The following is a 19,059-nucleotide window of genomic DNA, read 5'->3' as shown; positions in this document are numbered from 1 at the left end:
TTCTCCCCTCCCTCCACCTTCCACCCCCTTCTCCACCCCCTACGTCTGCTGCATGTACAAATTCTCTCCTGATTCATACTGGGCCAACCTCATATTTTTGTTGTTGTTATTGTTATTGCAAACATTAGATGCTTCCAAAGCTGGGGAAAAAAAAGAAAAAGAAAAGAAAAGAGAAAAAAGAAAGAAACCACAACAACCCCCAAAGAAAACATGTTCTAACCCAGGAATGTACAATACTTCATGCATGGGAAGCATCTTCCCACCTCTCCAAGCTTAGCTACAAAATCTAGGGCTCCAAATTCCAACGCATGAAAAAAAACAAAGCCATCCAGTTTTTTTGTATAAGCCTCATACCATTTCTCAATCTAAAAGCTTGCTGCTCCCCCCAATGGCTAGGATTTGCAGAAAAGTCATAGCATCCTCTCTCAACTTATATCATGGTCACTAAACTATGACCACAACTTCACACCCATTTATTAATTTCTTCCGTTAAAATAATATTTCTGAGTGCCTGTTATTTGCTGAGATTACAAAAGTAAGTTCCTAACATAGTCTGTGCAATGGAGGTAAAAGATCAGTTGCTACTTAATGAGTAATAATACAAAGATATGAACAAAGTCACATGGAAACACAGAGAATAAAGCAAATAGCTTGTCCAGATCACATGGAAATCTTATAGAGGGTAACCTTTTGAAGGATAAAGAGAAGTATATGGAAAGGCAAAGAAGTGAAAGGAAGTGGTAGCTTGCAGGCATCAAACTTGTCTGTAATAATGCTGCATAATGAATAATCCCCAAACATCAATGTTTTTTAATAACAAAATTTACTTCTCACTTGTGCATCTGCAGATAGACTAAAGCAGTCCTGCTTTTAGGTTGTGGTTTGGGCTCAGATATACTCCATGTGTCTCTCACTCAAGGACTTTGGGTTTCAGGGTCAGCAGCTACTACACGGGGTATGTTCTGCTCTAGGTGGATAGCATGGGTACCAAAGGGCCAGTACATTGAAAACCTCTGGTCAAATGTAGCATATGTTACACATACATTACGTTGGTCAAGACAACCCACATAGCTAGATTCAAAATTAGTGGGAAGAGGAATTATACTCTGTTGATAGTGAAGTCATAGCAAAGGAACAAATAGTGAAAAGAACCGTAGACATATATTGTCATCTGCCAGTTGTGTAGTCACAAACACTTGTTATGTTCCCATTCATCCCACCTGATCCCAAGATACTGCAAAAGTATTACCCAGTCATAGCATCAGGCTTGAAAATCTAGACTGCCATGATTTATTATCAGGTTACAATATGCTTCTCTTAATCTAGAGCCTGGTGTACTAAAATCACAAATTCTCTGCCTTCCACACCTGAAGGACACAGTGGAGCAGAGAGACAAGACACCTACAGTAAACCTCACCTTACAAGGAGAATAATGAGAGGCACATAACAATTACTGGCCCACCACAATTCTGAAATCCCTCTGAGAAAAGTTGCAAAAAAGCAACTTTTGGGGGATAGGAATTAAAGAGGAATTAAAGGTATTCTGAGTTTAGGAAGCTTCCCTGGGACAAAGTCCTTAGTCTGTTCTCGATGAAGCATTTTGTTCAGTTGCAAGAATCCCCTAGGTACCACTTTAATCCAATTAAAAGTCTTAACAAATGCTGTAAAGATCCACCCCTTGATTTGGTCTTTGAGGTTAAGTCTTAAATCTTTAAAGCACCTATTCATCTCTACCATCTTATTCCTCTATTCTCTCAAAATGTGGTCTCCATGGTTGTCTCCAAAGAGGTGAAAAAGAAACTGAGCGGCCAGTAACTCTTGAGTCCCTTGGACCAGAAGTGATACATCATTTCTGTTTGCCTTCTCATTTATCAGTTCATGGTTATATGGCCTCAAGCCCACCTCAAAAAAGTCAGAGAAACACAGGTGATAGATATCAGGTGAGCATTAAAAATCTGTTACAGAGAAGAGATGATAGGACTTATACCTTAGGTAGAAAGTCATGGTGGCATACCATGACCATGGAAGTCAGCACCTTATCATCTCTAACCTGAGCTAATGTAACAGCCTCCTCACTGAACTTGAGGAAGTAGAAAGAGAAGAAAGACAAGGGGCTGGATACAAAAACTATTTCTGCAGTAGAATGGCAAACATTTCGATGCTGGACATGAATAGAGAGGAGTTGAAGATGAAGTTAATTGGGTTGGAAGGGGTGGTGGATGATTATTCTGTGAGTTTGCCTCTTATACTGATATCTCAGTTTGTTCTCAGAAAAGCTCAGCTAACAGTTTACCAACATATAATGCTTAATGTCTACTGCGGGGAACTAGGAAAAACTTGGTTCCTGCCTATGCAGTTGGAGATATATGCTATTTGTGTTTTTGTTGGTGTATCAATTTTGAATATCCAGTTAAACCAGCTTCTAGAGGGCAAGGGGCATATTTCATTCCTCTGTGTTTATATCCACCCCCTACACACACTGTAGTTTATTATTAAACATCCATAAATAGTCAATAAATATTCTCATGTTGTTAATAATACTCATTTTATTCTCTTCTTTGGCTTTCCCTGGCACATATTATTTGGTAAATTCCTTATGCATTGAATATAGAATATTGGGGTTCAGAACTGGAATTAGTATTTTATTTTTTAATTAGAGAAACCAAGTATAAATTGAATATACATTATCCAGATGTGAAAGATCCCAAACAAATGGAGCTGAAAGTTACTCCCCAATGTCCTCTCCCTTGTGTGCTGGCTTGAAAGTTTAAAATGCTTAAGTTTAATTTTCACCTCTATTGCTCATTCCCCAAGTGACCTTGGGGCATGGCCTTTTGTCTCATTTTCCCCATCAGTGGAATATGGATAATCATATTAATCTGTCTCACCAGGCGATGTGAGGACTAATTAAAAATGAGATTAGATTCAACTGAAGTCTCTCTAATGTGAGAAATATTAAACTTGGTGGTGCATGTCTGCAATGCTGTTAGATTTCTGGGAACAGTCTCTGGCCTTGGAACTGGCTATGACCCTAATGACACGGTAGCTGAGTCACGAGTGCCTGCAGCCTGCCTGGCTTGTTGGCCATACTACCTATCCCGTTTCCATGCCCTGTGTGCCCAGCCCGATGGCCAGATCCGTCCAAATTGCCTAGTGACTAAATAGTAGCCAGTGATCTTTTTATTTCTTTGGGCTCCCTCTGGGAGCTGCTTCCTGCCTGACCTGCCTTACTTTCTTTTCATTCACCCCTTTTTCAGACAAGATCTCTGAAAATTCTTAGTGTTGACAAATAAGTAAACATAGCTAAATTAATAAATTCACTAAATAAGGCATGAGTGTTGGTCTGCTTGGCTGCTGTACCAAAATCCAAAGAATGGCTGGCCTATACAACAAACATTTATTTCTCAGAGTTCTGGAGGCTGGGAAGTCCTAGATTAAGGTACTGGCTGATTCATTTTCCTGGTGAAGGCTCTCTTTCTTTTGTGCTGATGGCTGCCTTCTTGCTACATCTTCACAAGGGAGGGAGAGAGAAAGGAAGTGTTGGTCTGTCTTCTTTAAGAGAATTGATCCTATCTTGATATCACCTAAACCTAATTACCTGTCAGAAGCCCCACTTCCAGATCCCATCATATTGGGAGTTGGGGCTGAAACATACGCATTTTGGAGAAACAGCATTGCTGTTCCTAATAGCATTGTTCATGTGTGCACTTCACCTAAGCAGAAGGTGTTCTGACATGTAGAACTAAGTTTCCCAATTTTCTTTAATAGGCGGCTACCTACATTATGTGATTTTAGGGGAGATATATATGCTTCTATTTCTTCCTCAAATATTTGTTTCCCACATATGACTCACAAAGTCTCAAACTTTCTAAAATTGAAGTCATTTTTTGCCTCGATATTTTCTATTGTATCTAGTTGCAGATACTTTTTTGTCATTGACCCCTTAATATGTCAGCTGCTTTCCAGAAGGGTAGGAGAATATGCAGATACTATGGTAGGGATGGATACATTGATCATGGGGGTTGTCAGAGCAAGCAGGGTCCAGCATGGAAATGGAGATGATGAGGGGAATAAAGAGACTAGGGACTAAAGGAAGACTTTGACACAGCATTGCTGAAGTACCTCCACTATCTTCAGTAGAATGTAAGAGAGAGGATTAGTATCAGTTAACCTGACTTAGGTATTTTTCTTACCTTAAGGACATATTTTATATATATATATGTGTGTGTGTGTGCCCATAGTTGGACAAGGTATATATAAGATCCCCGGGATTACAGGCCATAGTTAAAAGAGAGAATGACCTGGTTATCTAGTAGCCACCTTTGGGAGGGCTATTCTTAACCTTCCCACATAGAAAAGCATCTGGGCTCGTTGCACTCAGAAAACAGACAAGAAATAGCCCCTGGTTGCATGGTGTATTTAATAACATTAGTTAGCGTTTGCTGTATACCGGGTGAGTACCAAGGAATCATTACCCTTATTATCATTCCTGTTCAGTACACAGGAAAGTGAGGGGCTGAGAATTCAGTTGCCTTTCCAAAGCTCCAGAGGTGGCAGATGTGGGATAAATGCATGAACCCAGGCCGTCTGATTCTAGAGTCTGTGTTCTTAACTGGTAGGAAAATTAAAAACAAATAAACAACACATACACTAGGAACATAGGACTTGTAGAAGACTCAGCTAAGAGATGAACACGGGGTGCTGGCCACCTGTTGGGATGCCTCCCCAGGCTTTGCAAGCTTTAGGCTGGAGGAAGAGGTGGCATGCCACTGAACCCTGTAGAGTGAGGATCAGAGACCAGGGAAATGAGCGTGGAGAACATGTGAAATAGCCGATCAGTGGATGAGTGAATAAGATACACAGACAAGCATCCCCAAGATAAAGGGAATATAAACAAGACCCTTGCGCAGAGAATAGGTTCCATATGGAGGAATGGGAGACTGGATGCATCCACCAATTAGCAGGAGAATAGAATAGCCAGATTGACAACGTGGGATGGCGTGACAGGGTGAGCTCGAGAATCACGGTAATCAGCCACACAAATTGAGCTGTTCACAGACACAGGAACTAAACATTAGACCGGGGCTAAAAGAAACAAGACTATTGGCAAGAAAATATTCTAGAATAAATATGACACCTCCCTCCTGCCATTCCTCAACTCAGCTGGACCTGAGTGTTTCAGGGAGTGATAAAATAGTCATGTCTAAGTTGTGGAGACAGCCTGGCAGAAATCAGACAGGAGAGAAAATGGGCTGGGCCCCTCTAGGCCTGTGTTTATATGGAAAAAGAAAACATGTAGAGCTTCTCACTGTGAGCTAGGACAGGGTTTGCTGACTGATCAGGCTCTATTTCTTAAGACACAGTCCTTAGATTTAGTAAGGATTCTTTCTAGCTGCTTTTTCAAGGAGCAATTTTTTTTTTTTTTTTTGAGAAAAGTTTAGCATGATTTGAGTAGTCAAAATGTCATAGGAAAACTCTCATCTCCATCGGCCTTCTACTCAAATACAACCATTTGCCAAATCTTGGCAATTTTCTTCGTGATACCTCAGGGTTTTTTTTTGTTTTGTTTTGTTTTGTTTTGTTTTTTGGTTCTATATTACAACCAGCCAGTTCTGTTCTTAGTTCTTATCTGTTTGAGGTAAACTTCTATCTGCTCCGAATCCTTCCACTTCTGTACCAACCTTTGAAACCTGACTTTTATCGTGTTCTTCAGTTCAAACAAAACAAAAAAGAAAGCCGACTTTCCAGGGCTCCCTATTGTCTTCAGGATAGTGACTACCTAGATTCCTCTGAATGGAGATTTTGACCTAGTTCCAAATGTGGGCCATTAATACTTGAGGCAGAAAGCCACAGATACATCTTTTTATTTTTTTAATCTGAAATCTTGGCTTATATTTTCCCGCCTGCTGGGATTTCTCTCCCCATATCTCTGCCCAAATCCTATCTGTGCTCAAAAATTAAATCTAATCCTATATGCTCCATAAAGCCTGAAATATCCAGCCCTGTCCTATTCTGAAACTTATAGCTCTTATTGGTGCCATTAATTACTTTAGGAATTAATCCTCCACTGGCCTGTGATTTCTTCCCTACTGTCTCAGATCCTATTCAGATTCTGCCCTTATTCAGTGCTGATGACACCAAAGCTTCTTTAATGCAGACTTTGTCATCCACAGGAACCTACTGTGGGACCTTGTACCTAGAAGACACACTAAGTATGTATTGATTAGATATTCCGGGATTTCAGCAGCTAACCTCATGCCTGGCTCAGGGTCTGTGTTTTGAACTAAATATCCTAGATGATACATTTTGCATGGATTTGTATGGCATTGACTTTTCCTCAGAGAGTGGCTTTGCATGCTCATTGTTGTGGTGAGAGATTAGACTATGTTCAGTACTGAGAAGTGGAGTGTGGTGCATCATTATTGTTTGATAACAACACTGGAGGCAGTGTGAACGTGTCAAGATGATTATAGCATGGGCCTGCTATATAGTGGCTCCGCATCTTTTCTTCAGACAGGTTCCTTAATGGCTTAAGTCCTTGGTGTTTTAATTGGTGAAATGGGAATAATAATAATACCTACCTTACTGAGTTGTGAGTGTTCAGTAGATCATGTGTACAATCCTTGCAGCACAGTGACTTATCACAGAAAATGCCATGTATAAGATAAAAATAGTATCTGGTTTCTATATTATGGCTTATAGTTTATAAAAATATTTTCACCTCTAGGAGGCTCTAGACTCATTCTTTTTTTTTTTTAATTTTTATTTATTTATGATAGTCACACACACACACACACACACACAGAGAGAGAGAGAGAGAGAGAGAGAGAGAGGGAGAGACACAGGCAGAGGGAGAAGCAGGCTCCATGCACCGGGAGCCCGACGTGGGATTCGATCCCGGGTCTCCAGGATCGGGCCCTGGGCCAAAGGCAGGCGCTAAACCGCTGTGCCACCCAGGGATCCCTAGACTCATTCTTTTTGCCAAGAGCTTTTAGAGAAACTATATATGTCTGTGTGCATGTGTGTATATAATAAAACACATATTTTAATGTTATATATCTATAATATACATATTATATATTATTGTGACATTCATGTATACATGAATACTGTATATATCATATGTACCGTACTTATGTGTATGCATGTATATACATTGTGGAATGTATGTGTATATTACATGTATGTAATCAAGTGTATATACACATATATAAAAGAAAGAGAATCAGAGAGAAAACAAATGCTGTGAGTTATATCCCAGGAGCACTTGTGAACGCTCAAAATCCTGTGATTTAGATTTGCCCGAAAGTGCATCCTCTTCGTGAAGAGCTGGATGGCAAAAGGCTTGTTGGTCAACTGCTCTGATTTCTTCAAACAGCTCTTTGCATCCTAGGAGTGTCTGCTTTCTCCTCGAAATTTCTCCCAGTGTGCTTGATTGCTGAGGAGAGAGCTAGGGGGGGGGGGGGGGGGGTGAGGGAGGGAGGAGAGAAGGAATGAGAGAATGGGGAAAGAAAAAAAATAATAAGACGCTCAGCAAACAGCAGGAGGGCCAAAAAAAATATTTAATCCAAACAATGAATATTGTCATTTCCTCCCACAGTCTGCATTCCCGGTCATCTTCCACAGGCAGGCGTGGGGAGCCAAGACATGCCGGCTGCCTGGCACGGGCGTGCGGGTGGCGGGGCGCGGGGGCCAGCACGCGTGGCGGGCTGCGGTGGAACGATCCCCTGGCCAGCCCGGGCCAGCCTCAACCTCCCGTGAACTGCAGGCTGGCCAAGGAACCAGAAGACAGGGACAGAGGGAAGGAGAGGCTCAAAGGCAGAGCTGCACCCCGGCAGTCTGCCCTGGGCTTTCTTCCAGGTGCTTCTCCAGCGCTTTCTCCCAGCTGCAGGTTCTCCACCCCTGGCTTCAGGTGTCCTAGGCCTCCCGGAGCCCCTGGGTGGGCTCTGGAAGGGAGGATGCTCCACTCCCAGGGGTGGCCGCCCTGCAGCCCAGCGAGTGGCCGGCCACAGCGGTGACGGGGCCAGGCACATCCCTCCCACTCGGCCACGTGGCTGCGGTGGCCTGAACTCACGCTCCCAGTTCCGTTCTTCTGAATCGTCAAGTTTGGTTCTGTAAGGATCAGGCTATACCAACCTGTACCTGGAAGGTCAGGCGCAGCCACTGGCAGGTGATGTTTAAGAGCCGGGAGGATAGGGAGAACAGATCATCTCGGGAGGCCAGGGAAGGAGAGGGAAGGAGGGCGAGCTCCTTATCTCGAAGAAGGCAAGGCAAGAAGAAAATACTCTGGCTTCTTAGTTTAGAAAGTCTATTCTGGCGGGGGAGGGGGGTGTTCCATGATGCTCACTCACCTGTCGTTGATTGTGAACCTGCTGCTCTGTGTGACCTGTTGCTCCTGGGAGGAAGCAGGAGTGGGGGAGGGAAGGAAGGAGTGTCCCTGCCCTACAGAGTTCAGACCTCTTCAGAGTTTCTGTCCCTAACCTTGAAACGCAGTAGGTCAGCTCCAATTAGCAGGAGAGGAGGCAGGAAACTCCCCCGGCACAAACAGTTGCTAATCCATTCCTCTGTTTAAGAAGAAAGTCAAAGGCAGCACAGCAGGACCCTGGCAGGAGGGCCTGCAGGCCACCTCTGCCACCACCACCTTCCCCAGACCCCATCCAAACAAGAAAGACAAAATCACGAGAATCCATCAATGGGCCCATCGGGCTGGCTGCGGAGAGGCGGATGAGGTCCGATGATGTGTCCTTCTTAGTTCTTGCTGGGAGCCCAGGCACAGCCTCTGTTACATCACAGATACCAGGACTCTGGGAGAACTGCATCTTGGGAAGCGTTACTGTGTGGTTGGAGAAGGAGGGAGGGCAACAAGCACAGGATTAGGAGTCACTGATACAAAATCTGGACCAGCTGCTCCAGAGACAAGGGCAAGCGTGGGGGACAGGAGTCAGACTATTGGAGGAGAAGAAGAAAGATTTGGAGGTTTCTTTGTTTGGGACATGGAGACAAGCTATGGCATAGAGGGGCCTGACAGTGACCTTGTGATTATGGAGATGTGAAGAAGGAGTAGGGACGGTGGCCTGGAGCAGAGCGCTGGGCACTGTCACAGGTCTTGTGCAGTTTGGTAGAAGGGCCATGGGGGTAAGGGCCAAAGGCACAGAGCTTCTTAGCAGGCGTGCGGCCTCCAGGTTGACTCCTGACTCCTGTCAGTAGCAGTGGCTCACAACCATGGCATTTCCCAACAGATGGGGCAGACCACAAATGTCAGGAGGGCTGCCTCGTTCAGTCCTTGAGCCTCTAAGACAGTGTGACGAGGACCTGAGGAGGGATGTTCTCTTCTGTCTCTATCTCTTGGGTAGTAGAGCCCTAATTCTGAGCCACCGTTTCTCTGGCACAGATAAATGCAGACTCTACCTGAGTGCACCCCTGCCTTGTCTTCAGAACTTGGGGCTCCTACCCTGCCCCCGCCTTGGGGTGGGTGAGAAGCACCTGGCTCTGTCGGGCCCAGAGGGGAGGCTAGTGGGAAAGCAGGCTGGTGTATGTTTGTAAGTGAGGTAGAAGAGTCTGCAGCGCTGGGTCTTTATTTGCAGTGAAATGAAAGGGGCTGCTAGGAGGTTATTTTTGGCTGAAAAGTAAGTCACAGAGAGTCTTCTCACTTTCCTGTTTTCCTGTGGTGCACGTCAGGGAAGAGGTGTCTGTGATGTTTGGGGTTTTTCAGAGGCTAAGATACTCCAGTCACCACTATGGTTTTGAGGAGAGCCCTGGTTTCCAGAAGCCAGTCGCCTCTCCCACTCTGTTTTTATAATTTCCAGACCCATTTCCCTTGTCACCTGACTCCTTCGTGACTCAGATGGTGCATTTGTGGTGAAAGTGAATGGGGCAGGAGGCGCAGGGATGAGAGCATCCATGGCTTTGACTGTAAATTGTTGCTGGTACAATCTTGGAGTTTTTCTGACCAGAGTCTCTGTGGAGGGAACTCAGACACCAAACCCACAGCAGTAAAAGCAATGGTAGTGTTCCTGCCACCTTCATAAAACTAGGATCCCTTGAGTACTTACTGTGGACCAGGGACTGTGTTAAGTATCTCACCTCCATTTGCTCATTGACTCCTTACAGCAATCTATGAGGTAGGTGTTATTCTCACTCACCAGCAAGGATACTGCTGATTTAAAAAGTCCAGTAATTTGCTCCAATCTAAGAGTTGGTAAGGAGCACAGCTGGGATCTGGGCACAGGTTTATCTAACACCATATCCCATGCTCTTAATCACCGGACTGTACAGCCTTGATCATTTTCCAGAGCAGGAGGTATTAAGCCCTTTGTACCTTCAAGCCAATGAAAATCTTACAGGAGAAAGAAGTCATTTGGCCTTACTTTGTTTGCTTTAATTTTTCCATCTCAATTTATCCCAACTATTTCTTTCAGAAGAATTGATTTTTGCACTATTTGATTATTTCTATTCCAAGACTGTGCTTTAGTTTTGGTGTCAGACAGAGATAAACTGTTTATAATCCGGCTTTTCTTTTGGACCCTATAAAATGCCACATTTGCTTTTCCTTTTTTGAGGGTCTGGTAGATTGCACAGGCAGAGAGATTTGAAGCCCTACACAGAAGCTCCATGACTTTACATGGACCAGTAAAATACAGTAGACCACAGGACTACAACCCAACTCCTGATCACTCTCTTGGCCAACCAACGGGGGGCTTCTCTCTGCCCATCCAACAGAACATGTGTCTTCACTGCCTTTCTTTGAATTACATCTTGCTTGTCTATTGTTTGTAGAGTAGACCCTTGGCCTTCCAAGAGGTACTATTTGCAGTTTCAACTACTGTCTGGTAGCTTAGCAGATCCTTAATATCCTAGTGATCAGCGGATTTGCATCATCTAGTCTTCAGGACTGGTAGGCAGGAACAGATCTACCAGTGCCAAGGGAGCCAAGTTACCTGTGCCGCATTGCTGGATGACTGTGTCATTCCATATCAGTCCTCACAAACACAGCCTTCTCGTTAAAATACTAACAGCATCACTTACAAATTACCCTCCTTGCAAAGACCTAAGACCTGGGCCCCTATTCCCAATCAGCTGTTAAAACCGAACCACTTGATTACAGATATTTGCAAACATTCCTAAGACAGCCATGCTTTCACTACCTTCTTTCTGATCTGGTTTTCAGATGCTTTTTGGCTTTGGCCTCTGGTAATTTTTCTTCTTTTCTTATTATCCCAGCTCTGGAGTTAAGAGGATATCATTAAATTTTATCCAACACTTTTAGATTGTTTATAGAAGGAGAACTTTCAGATGGTACATTCTGCTGTCTCTGCCCACTTGTAGATAAATGTATACCAATGCTCTGTACATAGTAGGAGAGGAATAATGAAAAGGAGGGATCTGGTCACAAAATAAGCTAAGGAAATTTAGTTAGCTACCCTCATATTTATTCATTTATTGAGAATCTTCTGTGGCATCAGACATTGAACTAGCAGCTGGTACTATAAAGATGGTTAGTTAGACTCTGAGCCCTTGATAATACAGAGTGTTAAGTCCCAAAGAATCATATTTGGATAAAATATACCATGGTAATGCAAAGGCAGGGAGGACTCTCTGGGTCCAGGAAGCCAGATGAGATTTTCCAGAGGAGGTTGTATGGAAGAAACTCTTCCTGCAGAATCCATCTCAGGGTATCTATTTTAATTTTACATTTTCCAGGAAGATTGTTGCAAACCCACAAATGTGAGATCATTGGCACCCTCCCACCCCAAGGGGTGAACACTGGAGGAGGGGAACAGCTCCATTTCCTCTTTCCGTCAGATGACTGCAGTGAGCAGAAAAATATCTGGCTTTAGCATTCTGGGACCCAGAAATAAATGTTTCTGGGTTGCAGGCATCTGCTGATGGGATGGGAGCATAGTGCTACTTCCTCCTGGGGAAATCAGCCTCTAGGAAAATATGTGCTGACCAAGCCCTGAGGCCAAAAGGAGTGATAGTGCCAGGTAGCTTATTTGGGATAAACATTGATCTGCAACTGAGAAGAGCAGAAGTGAAGTTATTGGGGTTCAGGGGAATTAATACATATACAGCCCTTTTTTGCTTGTATATTAGATCATTGGGTTCACTTAATTATTAATTTTACTGTACCTAAGCCTTTTTTTATAGAGGTGCCAAAGGAATTTAAATTACCCTGTATTCCCAATAAATTAAAAAATTAGTGAAATCGTCAGATAGTGGTAGCATGCTATAGTAGAAAGGACATCAGATCGAGAATCCAGAGACCCTATCTTATTCCCAGGATTGCCACCACTAGTCTTACCAACAAGACATTTCTCCTTTTTTAAGGCTCCGTTTCATTTGTAAAACAAAAGTTCCAACCTTAGAACTTCATGTAATCTATGATCCTTTAAAAAAACAAAAACAAACAAACAAACAAAAAACCCCAAAAAACCAACAACAACCAAAAAGCAAGTAGTGTTCTGGTCACGAAGGGTTCTTGAGAGGCCTCAAAGACCTCACAATTTTCACTTGTGAAATTCTAAGAGCAACCTTGCAGTGAAGCCTAGGCATTGTAGACATGGGATAAAAGGAGAATGAGAATGAGACTGGAGACTCAGGCCAAGCATTCATTGAAAAGCCAGAAAAAAAAAGAGAAACTTGGCACACATTCTTGTATATATTTATGAGAGTTTCCGTCTATTGCAAGGACTCCACTGGGCATGGCACCACAGCTTCCCTGGAAAAGGGCTTCTTTGGCTGTGATGTAGCCTCATCAATAAGAAATGGATGTGGGTCTGATTTGTCAGACCCACATACCAAGAGGGTTTTGATGGGAAATGACATGGGAAAAAGAAAATAGTGTTAAGCATTAGGCATGAATGGTGATTAGCATCTTCTCCTGGTCTGAAACATTCCTCAAGATGATAAATCAGGATTTTGCTCCATGTCTTACCTGTAGGGGTATAGTAGTCACTTTTGGCTGAGATCTAAGTTATAGGTTAGCAGAGCAGAACATCTCAAGTTCAAAATTAACCTTTCTAAAATATCAGTGTGGTCAGGAATTCTGTTGCAAGCTATAGAGAAAAATGTTCTTCATATAATTCAAATAATAGAAGTGTTATCAGCCAGTCAGTAAGCATTTATGGAGTGCTTTCTGAGGATGGGTATGTGATAGGCAGTCTGGGACCACCTGTCTCACCCTATTTTTTTCCCTTACAAGTTTTCTCAGGCTTCTCCTCTGAATCATCCAGTCCCAACCTCTCCACCACAGAGCTGGTTAGAGCAGAGTCAGCCCCTGAAAGCTCTTACAAATATCCCCAACCAAAATCTGGATTAGGTACTTCTCTCTTGCCCACACCCCTTTGGAGCATTTATCATCATAAGCTATACTTGTTTATGATGGATTCTATCAAGGACTGGAACCATGTTTGATTTATCTTTGTATCCCCATAACAATGTGTGGCACATAGAGGTATGGGATAAAGGATGTTGAATGACTGAATGAATGACTATATCCATAGACAATGAATAGGGCTACCATCCCCATGCCTAACTTTCCAAACAATCTTAAACAGAAAATAACATAACATGAAGAATATAGATAACATAAAGAAGAAATTTACTTTTGAGAAGTTTCTGAAGTCGTACAGTTTCCATAGTCTTAGAAGCATACAGGCTGACAGCCCTTCCAATTTCATCACTCACTGATAGACGTTTATATGGCTGCCTCATCTTCCTGGAACACAACTAGCTGGCCGTAGATATTATCAAGCTCATCATAAGAAGAGAAACCTCATGTCTCTCTCAGGTCTAGGTATTTAGTTGAGGTATAATTCTAAGAAGCTTGACTCATAAAGAGAGAGAGTTTTAGAGGCTGCTCACTTAGTGAAAGGGTAAGTAGCCCAACACAGAGAGTCTTCCTGTAAATGAAAATGAAAAATGTTCATGTCAATGACTTTGTATTCTATTAAACTTATTAACAGTCAGGATAATAGGAATGTTTGTTTGTTTGTTTCTTCTGACAAAATGGTTAAAATTGAAAATGAAAAAGTGTATAGGCTACAGGTATTTGAAAAATAGGAAATAGGCTACAGGTATTTGAAAAATTCACTTATGTGAAGCACTTCATTTGCTGATGTTATAGGATAAATGAGGTATATGTATAGGTAGTAAAAATTCATCTATGGACATGCTGTGCAGAGAAACCAAGCCTAGCACCCTCCCTTAGGGGAAGTTTCCTACAGCAAGGAGTGATGTCCCCAGTCTGATACCTTTGCATTATTGAGATTTTGATCTAATCTACATTCAGTCTTCAGATGCTTTAAAAACTTTGGATCAATGAGTCATTTTTCCCTTCCCATTTTTTCCATTGTAACTTTGGACTCAAGCTGTCAAGCTTCCCAGGCACATGTTGCCATAGGAGACTCTGTTTGTTTAGGGTGGAGTAGTTGTTTTTGGCAGGTTGGGGGAGGAACAATTAATTCTAATAGGTATATAGTAAATTAAATACTTGGGTCTTTCCAACCTTTTCTCTGATTTTCTGCCCCTTTTTATAAATTCCCTTTATTTTTTCCCAGATGGCCCTTTAAGAGCAGAAAAGAAGCAGTTTCTAGAAATCATGCTTGGGCTATAGCAGTAGACACCCATTGGGAGCTAAAGAAGGTCACCTAGACTATTTTTGCACTTTTCAGCCTCTCTTCCCTAGTGTTCCTAAGATGAGAAGCCATCCTTGGAGAAGACTTTGGAAAGAAAGATCCCCCTGCATCCTTTATTAATTCATTCAAAAGTTTAAGTTGTTCTTACAAAAAGGAAGATCTCCCTTTAGTCCTCCATACCCAAGACCATACTTTTATATGTAAGAAAAGTATTTTGGGTGCTCTTTGGATTTTTTATAGACAATAACATGAAAAATAAAGAAGGAACAGATTAAGTTTTGCCAATGAGTCAGTCAGGGTTGGAGAAAAAGTAACAGATGCAGTGTTAGATGAGGAAAATATACTCCACCAAACACTTGAAAAGAGGAAAAGAAAACTCTAGGGGGGAATCTCAGTAGATGTATCTGGTCCTCCTGGGAGGACCCAAGAGCATTTCTGAATGCTAAGGATGTAGCTAGCTATATTTCGACTCCTATTATTTGACTGCAATTGTAGCCTCAAGTCCTGATTGTTCTGCAGAGCCATTCACTCCAGTGTGAAAGACAAATGCTCATCTCAAAATCTCTGTCTTTTATCCCATTGAGGCCCATGTTGAAAACAGAATTCATTTTTACTTCTTGCTCTCAGATGAGTTTGCTGTACAGCTGTGCAACAGCTGTGGAGTTCCACCCCACAAGTAGCAACTTTTCAGGGATTGGAAAACTGGTATACATCTGGAATGATGTTCAAATGACCTCAGGATCCCATAGAATAAATCAAAACATTGAAGTAATGATTTGGATGAGCTCGTTCTGATGTAATTCAATTGCTGAAAATTATTTAATGGCTTTTTTTTTTTTTTTTAGTTAAGTGATCTATCTCATCAAAGCACAATGAAGTAGGGAACAGTCCCTCTATTTGACATTTAAAGAGAGTGGGGGGAGAGAAAGTGATTTAAATGTGTCAACTGGAAGGTGACCTCAAAACTCGAAAGTCTACTATATTGTGGTCCAAAGAGTTTGACCACAAGATGTTTCCTGAGGCTTCGCAATTGGGCATCCACTCAGGATGAGAAGCAGCCAATGTGATTGAGTAGGTGGGCTGGCTGGTATGCTCCCCAGGATGCAGTGGGACACTGTTTTTCTCCAGGAGTGGTTCTAGGGTAACAATGCATGGGGCTCCTGGGCTATTTTTTTAACCGCTTGTTGCTGTTCTTATCATATATTCCCTTTTGGGGAGAAACACTCCATTAACTCTGGTTTGGCCTGGGCCCTTTTCCCATTTTGGTTTCTGTTAACTTGTAGCAGTAACAGGAATGAATGGGAACAGTTGAGCTTTCTCTTTCACCCTATGTCTAGCTGCTATGCAGTAGGTAGCTGTACATGTAAGTTTATTTCTGTTCCAGCACTGGTGTCCCAAACTCTAGGACCCCTGCATTCTGGACAGACATCATTTGAGTTTTCATAGCATACCAGGACTACCAGGGTTTCTAAATACAAGTATTAGGAGAAGAGGGTGTGTGGGGGGGGTGGAATTATGGCTCTTACTCTGGGAGAAGCAGCAGAAAGTCAGGATGCATAACTTCTAATCCCAAAGTCTGCCTGATGATAGCTATGCGACCCCGGGGAAGTTTTTGTCATTTCTATGCATCTCCATTAAAGCCAACCTTGCCTGCAGCACAGCTTTTCCTGATGATCAACAGAGTTAAAATGTATGAAAATATTTTGTTACCTATTTTATATAAAGACCTATCACTAATTACAAAAAGGTGAAAAAGTTGATCAGGGAGTTTAAGTGAACCATTCTGGATCCTAGGGTTGGTCAGAAGCAGATGTTGCAGGTGAAATGTGACAAATCCTTGGGTCCTTGGTCTTGAGACTTTTCCATTTCTTGAGCATTTTAGGTCAGTTTGTATCCTGCCCCTTGGGAGTGGTCCCATAACATCTCTTGAGTTCCATGGATTATGGTGGGGATGGGTGGGAGAGTAGTACAAAGCCCAGTGAAGCTGTTCTTAGACACTGACCTCTCATATCCTCACCAGCCTTTCCAAGCAGATGGGTGGTGTGACACCATCAACAATCGGGCCTACTGCCACTATGATGGGGGAGACTGCTGTTCTTCCACGCTCTCTTCCAAGAAGGTAAGTGAGGGCACCTGCAGGTAACAGGCGGGGCATGGGTGCCAGAAATAAAGGCAGGGGCTTTGGCTGGTTCTCCTTCATTCCCTGTCGTAATTGGTTTTTATTCAGTAGTCAGGAGGGAGTTATAATGAACAAACGTTTAAGCTTCAATGGTGACAGGATTAAGGGCAGTGATTTTAGGTGAGGTTGTTAGAAAACACTAGTTCCCTAATGGTTGGTCCTGGAACTCTTCAGAAAAGCCATGGCTTTAGCTACTCAGAGACTCATGTCTGCTTATCATGTTCAAGATATACCTCTTTTGGCAGGGAATTATGGTCTCTAATCCCTAGGGAGGCAGATTTACCAATGAAGTGGTATCTAGTTATTAATCTTTGTAATTAAATTAATAATCCTATATGGTATATTATAAGCATACTTCAAGTTTCTGCTGAGTGGCCACCACAAGCTACCTGGAGCATTCCTTAGACCACATCCAAGCAGTAGTCTTTTTCTCAGTTCCTTTTATCTCTAATTTTCTGGGCTCTATTAAATTGGCAGATACGCTTATGCTAAAACTGTGAAATTGAATAGGCTGAAATTTTGCTATAATATGGATAAAAAGCCAAGTGCTTCAAAGATATTTGATGCTAGCTGGTCAATTTGATGAATCAGAAATATGCAAGTGAGAGTAAGTATTTCCTTCCTTGTACATGTCTCCACAAGAGGTCACACCTATGTGATCACCTCTACACAGACCTGAATACTATGGCACCTAATGACCGATATTACTGATATATGCCAGACACTGTTCTCACCACTTCTATGAATTAACTTATTTAATGCGGAATGCTCAGGGGCTCATTGGATCACTGTTCAATTTGGCCCTCTTTTGCTCTAGAAAACAATAAATCCCAAACCAAGAAAAACAGATCAAGAGTTTGGATAACAGGTCAGAAATTATGTCAACTAGTTATTTTTCTTACTTGCAAAAAACAACTGGTCAATGATCCCATCTCTACACAGGAAGATATGACTACTTCAGAAGAAAGCAAGCAATTCTTGCCCCATCTCCATCTCACACTCAGTAAATTTAGGGTTTGTCTTTAATAGATTTCAGTGCCTATAGCCAGCATATACTCGAATCAGGATTGAAAAAGCACTTCATGGGGCACCTGGGTGGCTCAGTCAGTTGACCATCCAATTCTTGATTTCAGTTCAGGTCATGACCTCAGGGTTGTGGGATTAAGCCCCACATTGGCTCCGCACTCAGCATGGAGTCTTGTGGACAATATCTCTCTCTCTTCCTCTGCCCCTTCCCTCTGCTTGCCTCTCTCTCTCTCTCTCTCTCTCAAATAAATAAATAAAATCTTTTTTTTTTTTTTTTAAAGAAAAGGCATTTTATCCCCCTAAATCACATTTTACCTCACATGTGAAAATATGCTGGAAAATTCTCCCAAATAACACCACCCATTCTCCAACCCCCTTGTTCAATCACCAAGCTCATCTCTTCAGTATACTTGAGGTATTAAATGCTGTGCTTATCCATTCTTACCTCACTTGATTGTCCATGCCCAAAGGGCAGCAGCATCTTTGCCACTTTTTACATCATGTCCCCCAAAATGCCCAATTATCTCTGGGGCTGGTTATGGACACTCAATAAGTATGTTGTCTGTTGGTGCTGTAGTCCAAACAGGTAGAGATCAACGTTTGCCAGATCATTTTTGGCACAGAGTAGGGCTGATTATATAACAGGAAGGCAATCCAGCCACAAACAATGGGTAGAGAGATACATTGTTTCACCAAGTCAGAGTACATCCTGGGTTCAAGGTGGGCAAAACTTCATGCTTTTAAGGTGGCAAAATGAGGGGATCCCTGGGTGGCTCAACAATTTAGTGCCTGCCTTTGGCCCAAGGCATGATTCTGGAGACCTGGGATCAAGTCCCACATCAGGCTCCCTTCATGGAGCCTGCTTCTCCCTCTGCCTGTATCTTTGCCTCTCTCTCTGTCTCTCATGAATAAATAAATAAAATCTAAAAAAAAAAAAATGGCAAAGATGATCTTATGGCTCCAAGAACACCAAGAAGTAGGTAGGAGTCATACAGCTACGCTGCATAGCCTTGGTTTTCCAGATAGTGGTGTCATGACCTTGAGTTAAGTCATTCAATCTCTCTTGGTCTTCCCTCTAAAAAGAAAATGCTAGCATTCATCTGACCTACTTTACAGAGGTTTTGTGAACAGAATAATGGCAACAAAAACATTAATAGTGGTTTTTTACATCAGTGATTATATTAGAAGTAGTAGTAACATGTGTTATAGGTGCCTGGA

At 42.4% G+C, this 19,059-nt stretch overlaps 1 protein-coding gene across 1 annotated transcript in view; it reads left to right on the top strand.

Annotated features, from left to right (window-relative positions):
- Positions 1–19,059, top strand: part of PAPPA2 (pappalysin 2) — a 267,023-nt gene that overhangs the window by 244,387 nt on the left and 3,577 nt on the right. Inside the window, 1 exon segment of the mRNA XM_038542421.1 lies at positions 16,657–16,755. Within this exon segment, the coding sequence (XP_038398349.1) occupies positions 16,657–16,755 (99 nt within the window).

The sequence above is a fragment of the Canis lupus genome, chromosome 7 (assembly GCF_011100685.1).
Source record: "Canis lupus familiaris isolate Mischka breed German Shepherd chromosome 7, alternate assembly UU_Cfam_GSD_1.0, whole genome shotgun sequence".
NCBI classification, from domain to species: Eukaryota; Metazoa; Chordata; class Mammalia; order Carnivora; family Canidae; genus Canis; species Canis lupus.
Note: the sequence above shows the minus strand (reverse complement) of the source record. Positions and strands in the feature narration are given on the sequence as shown.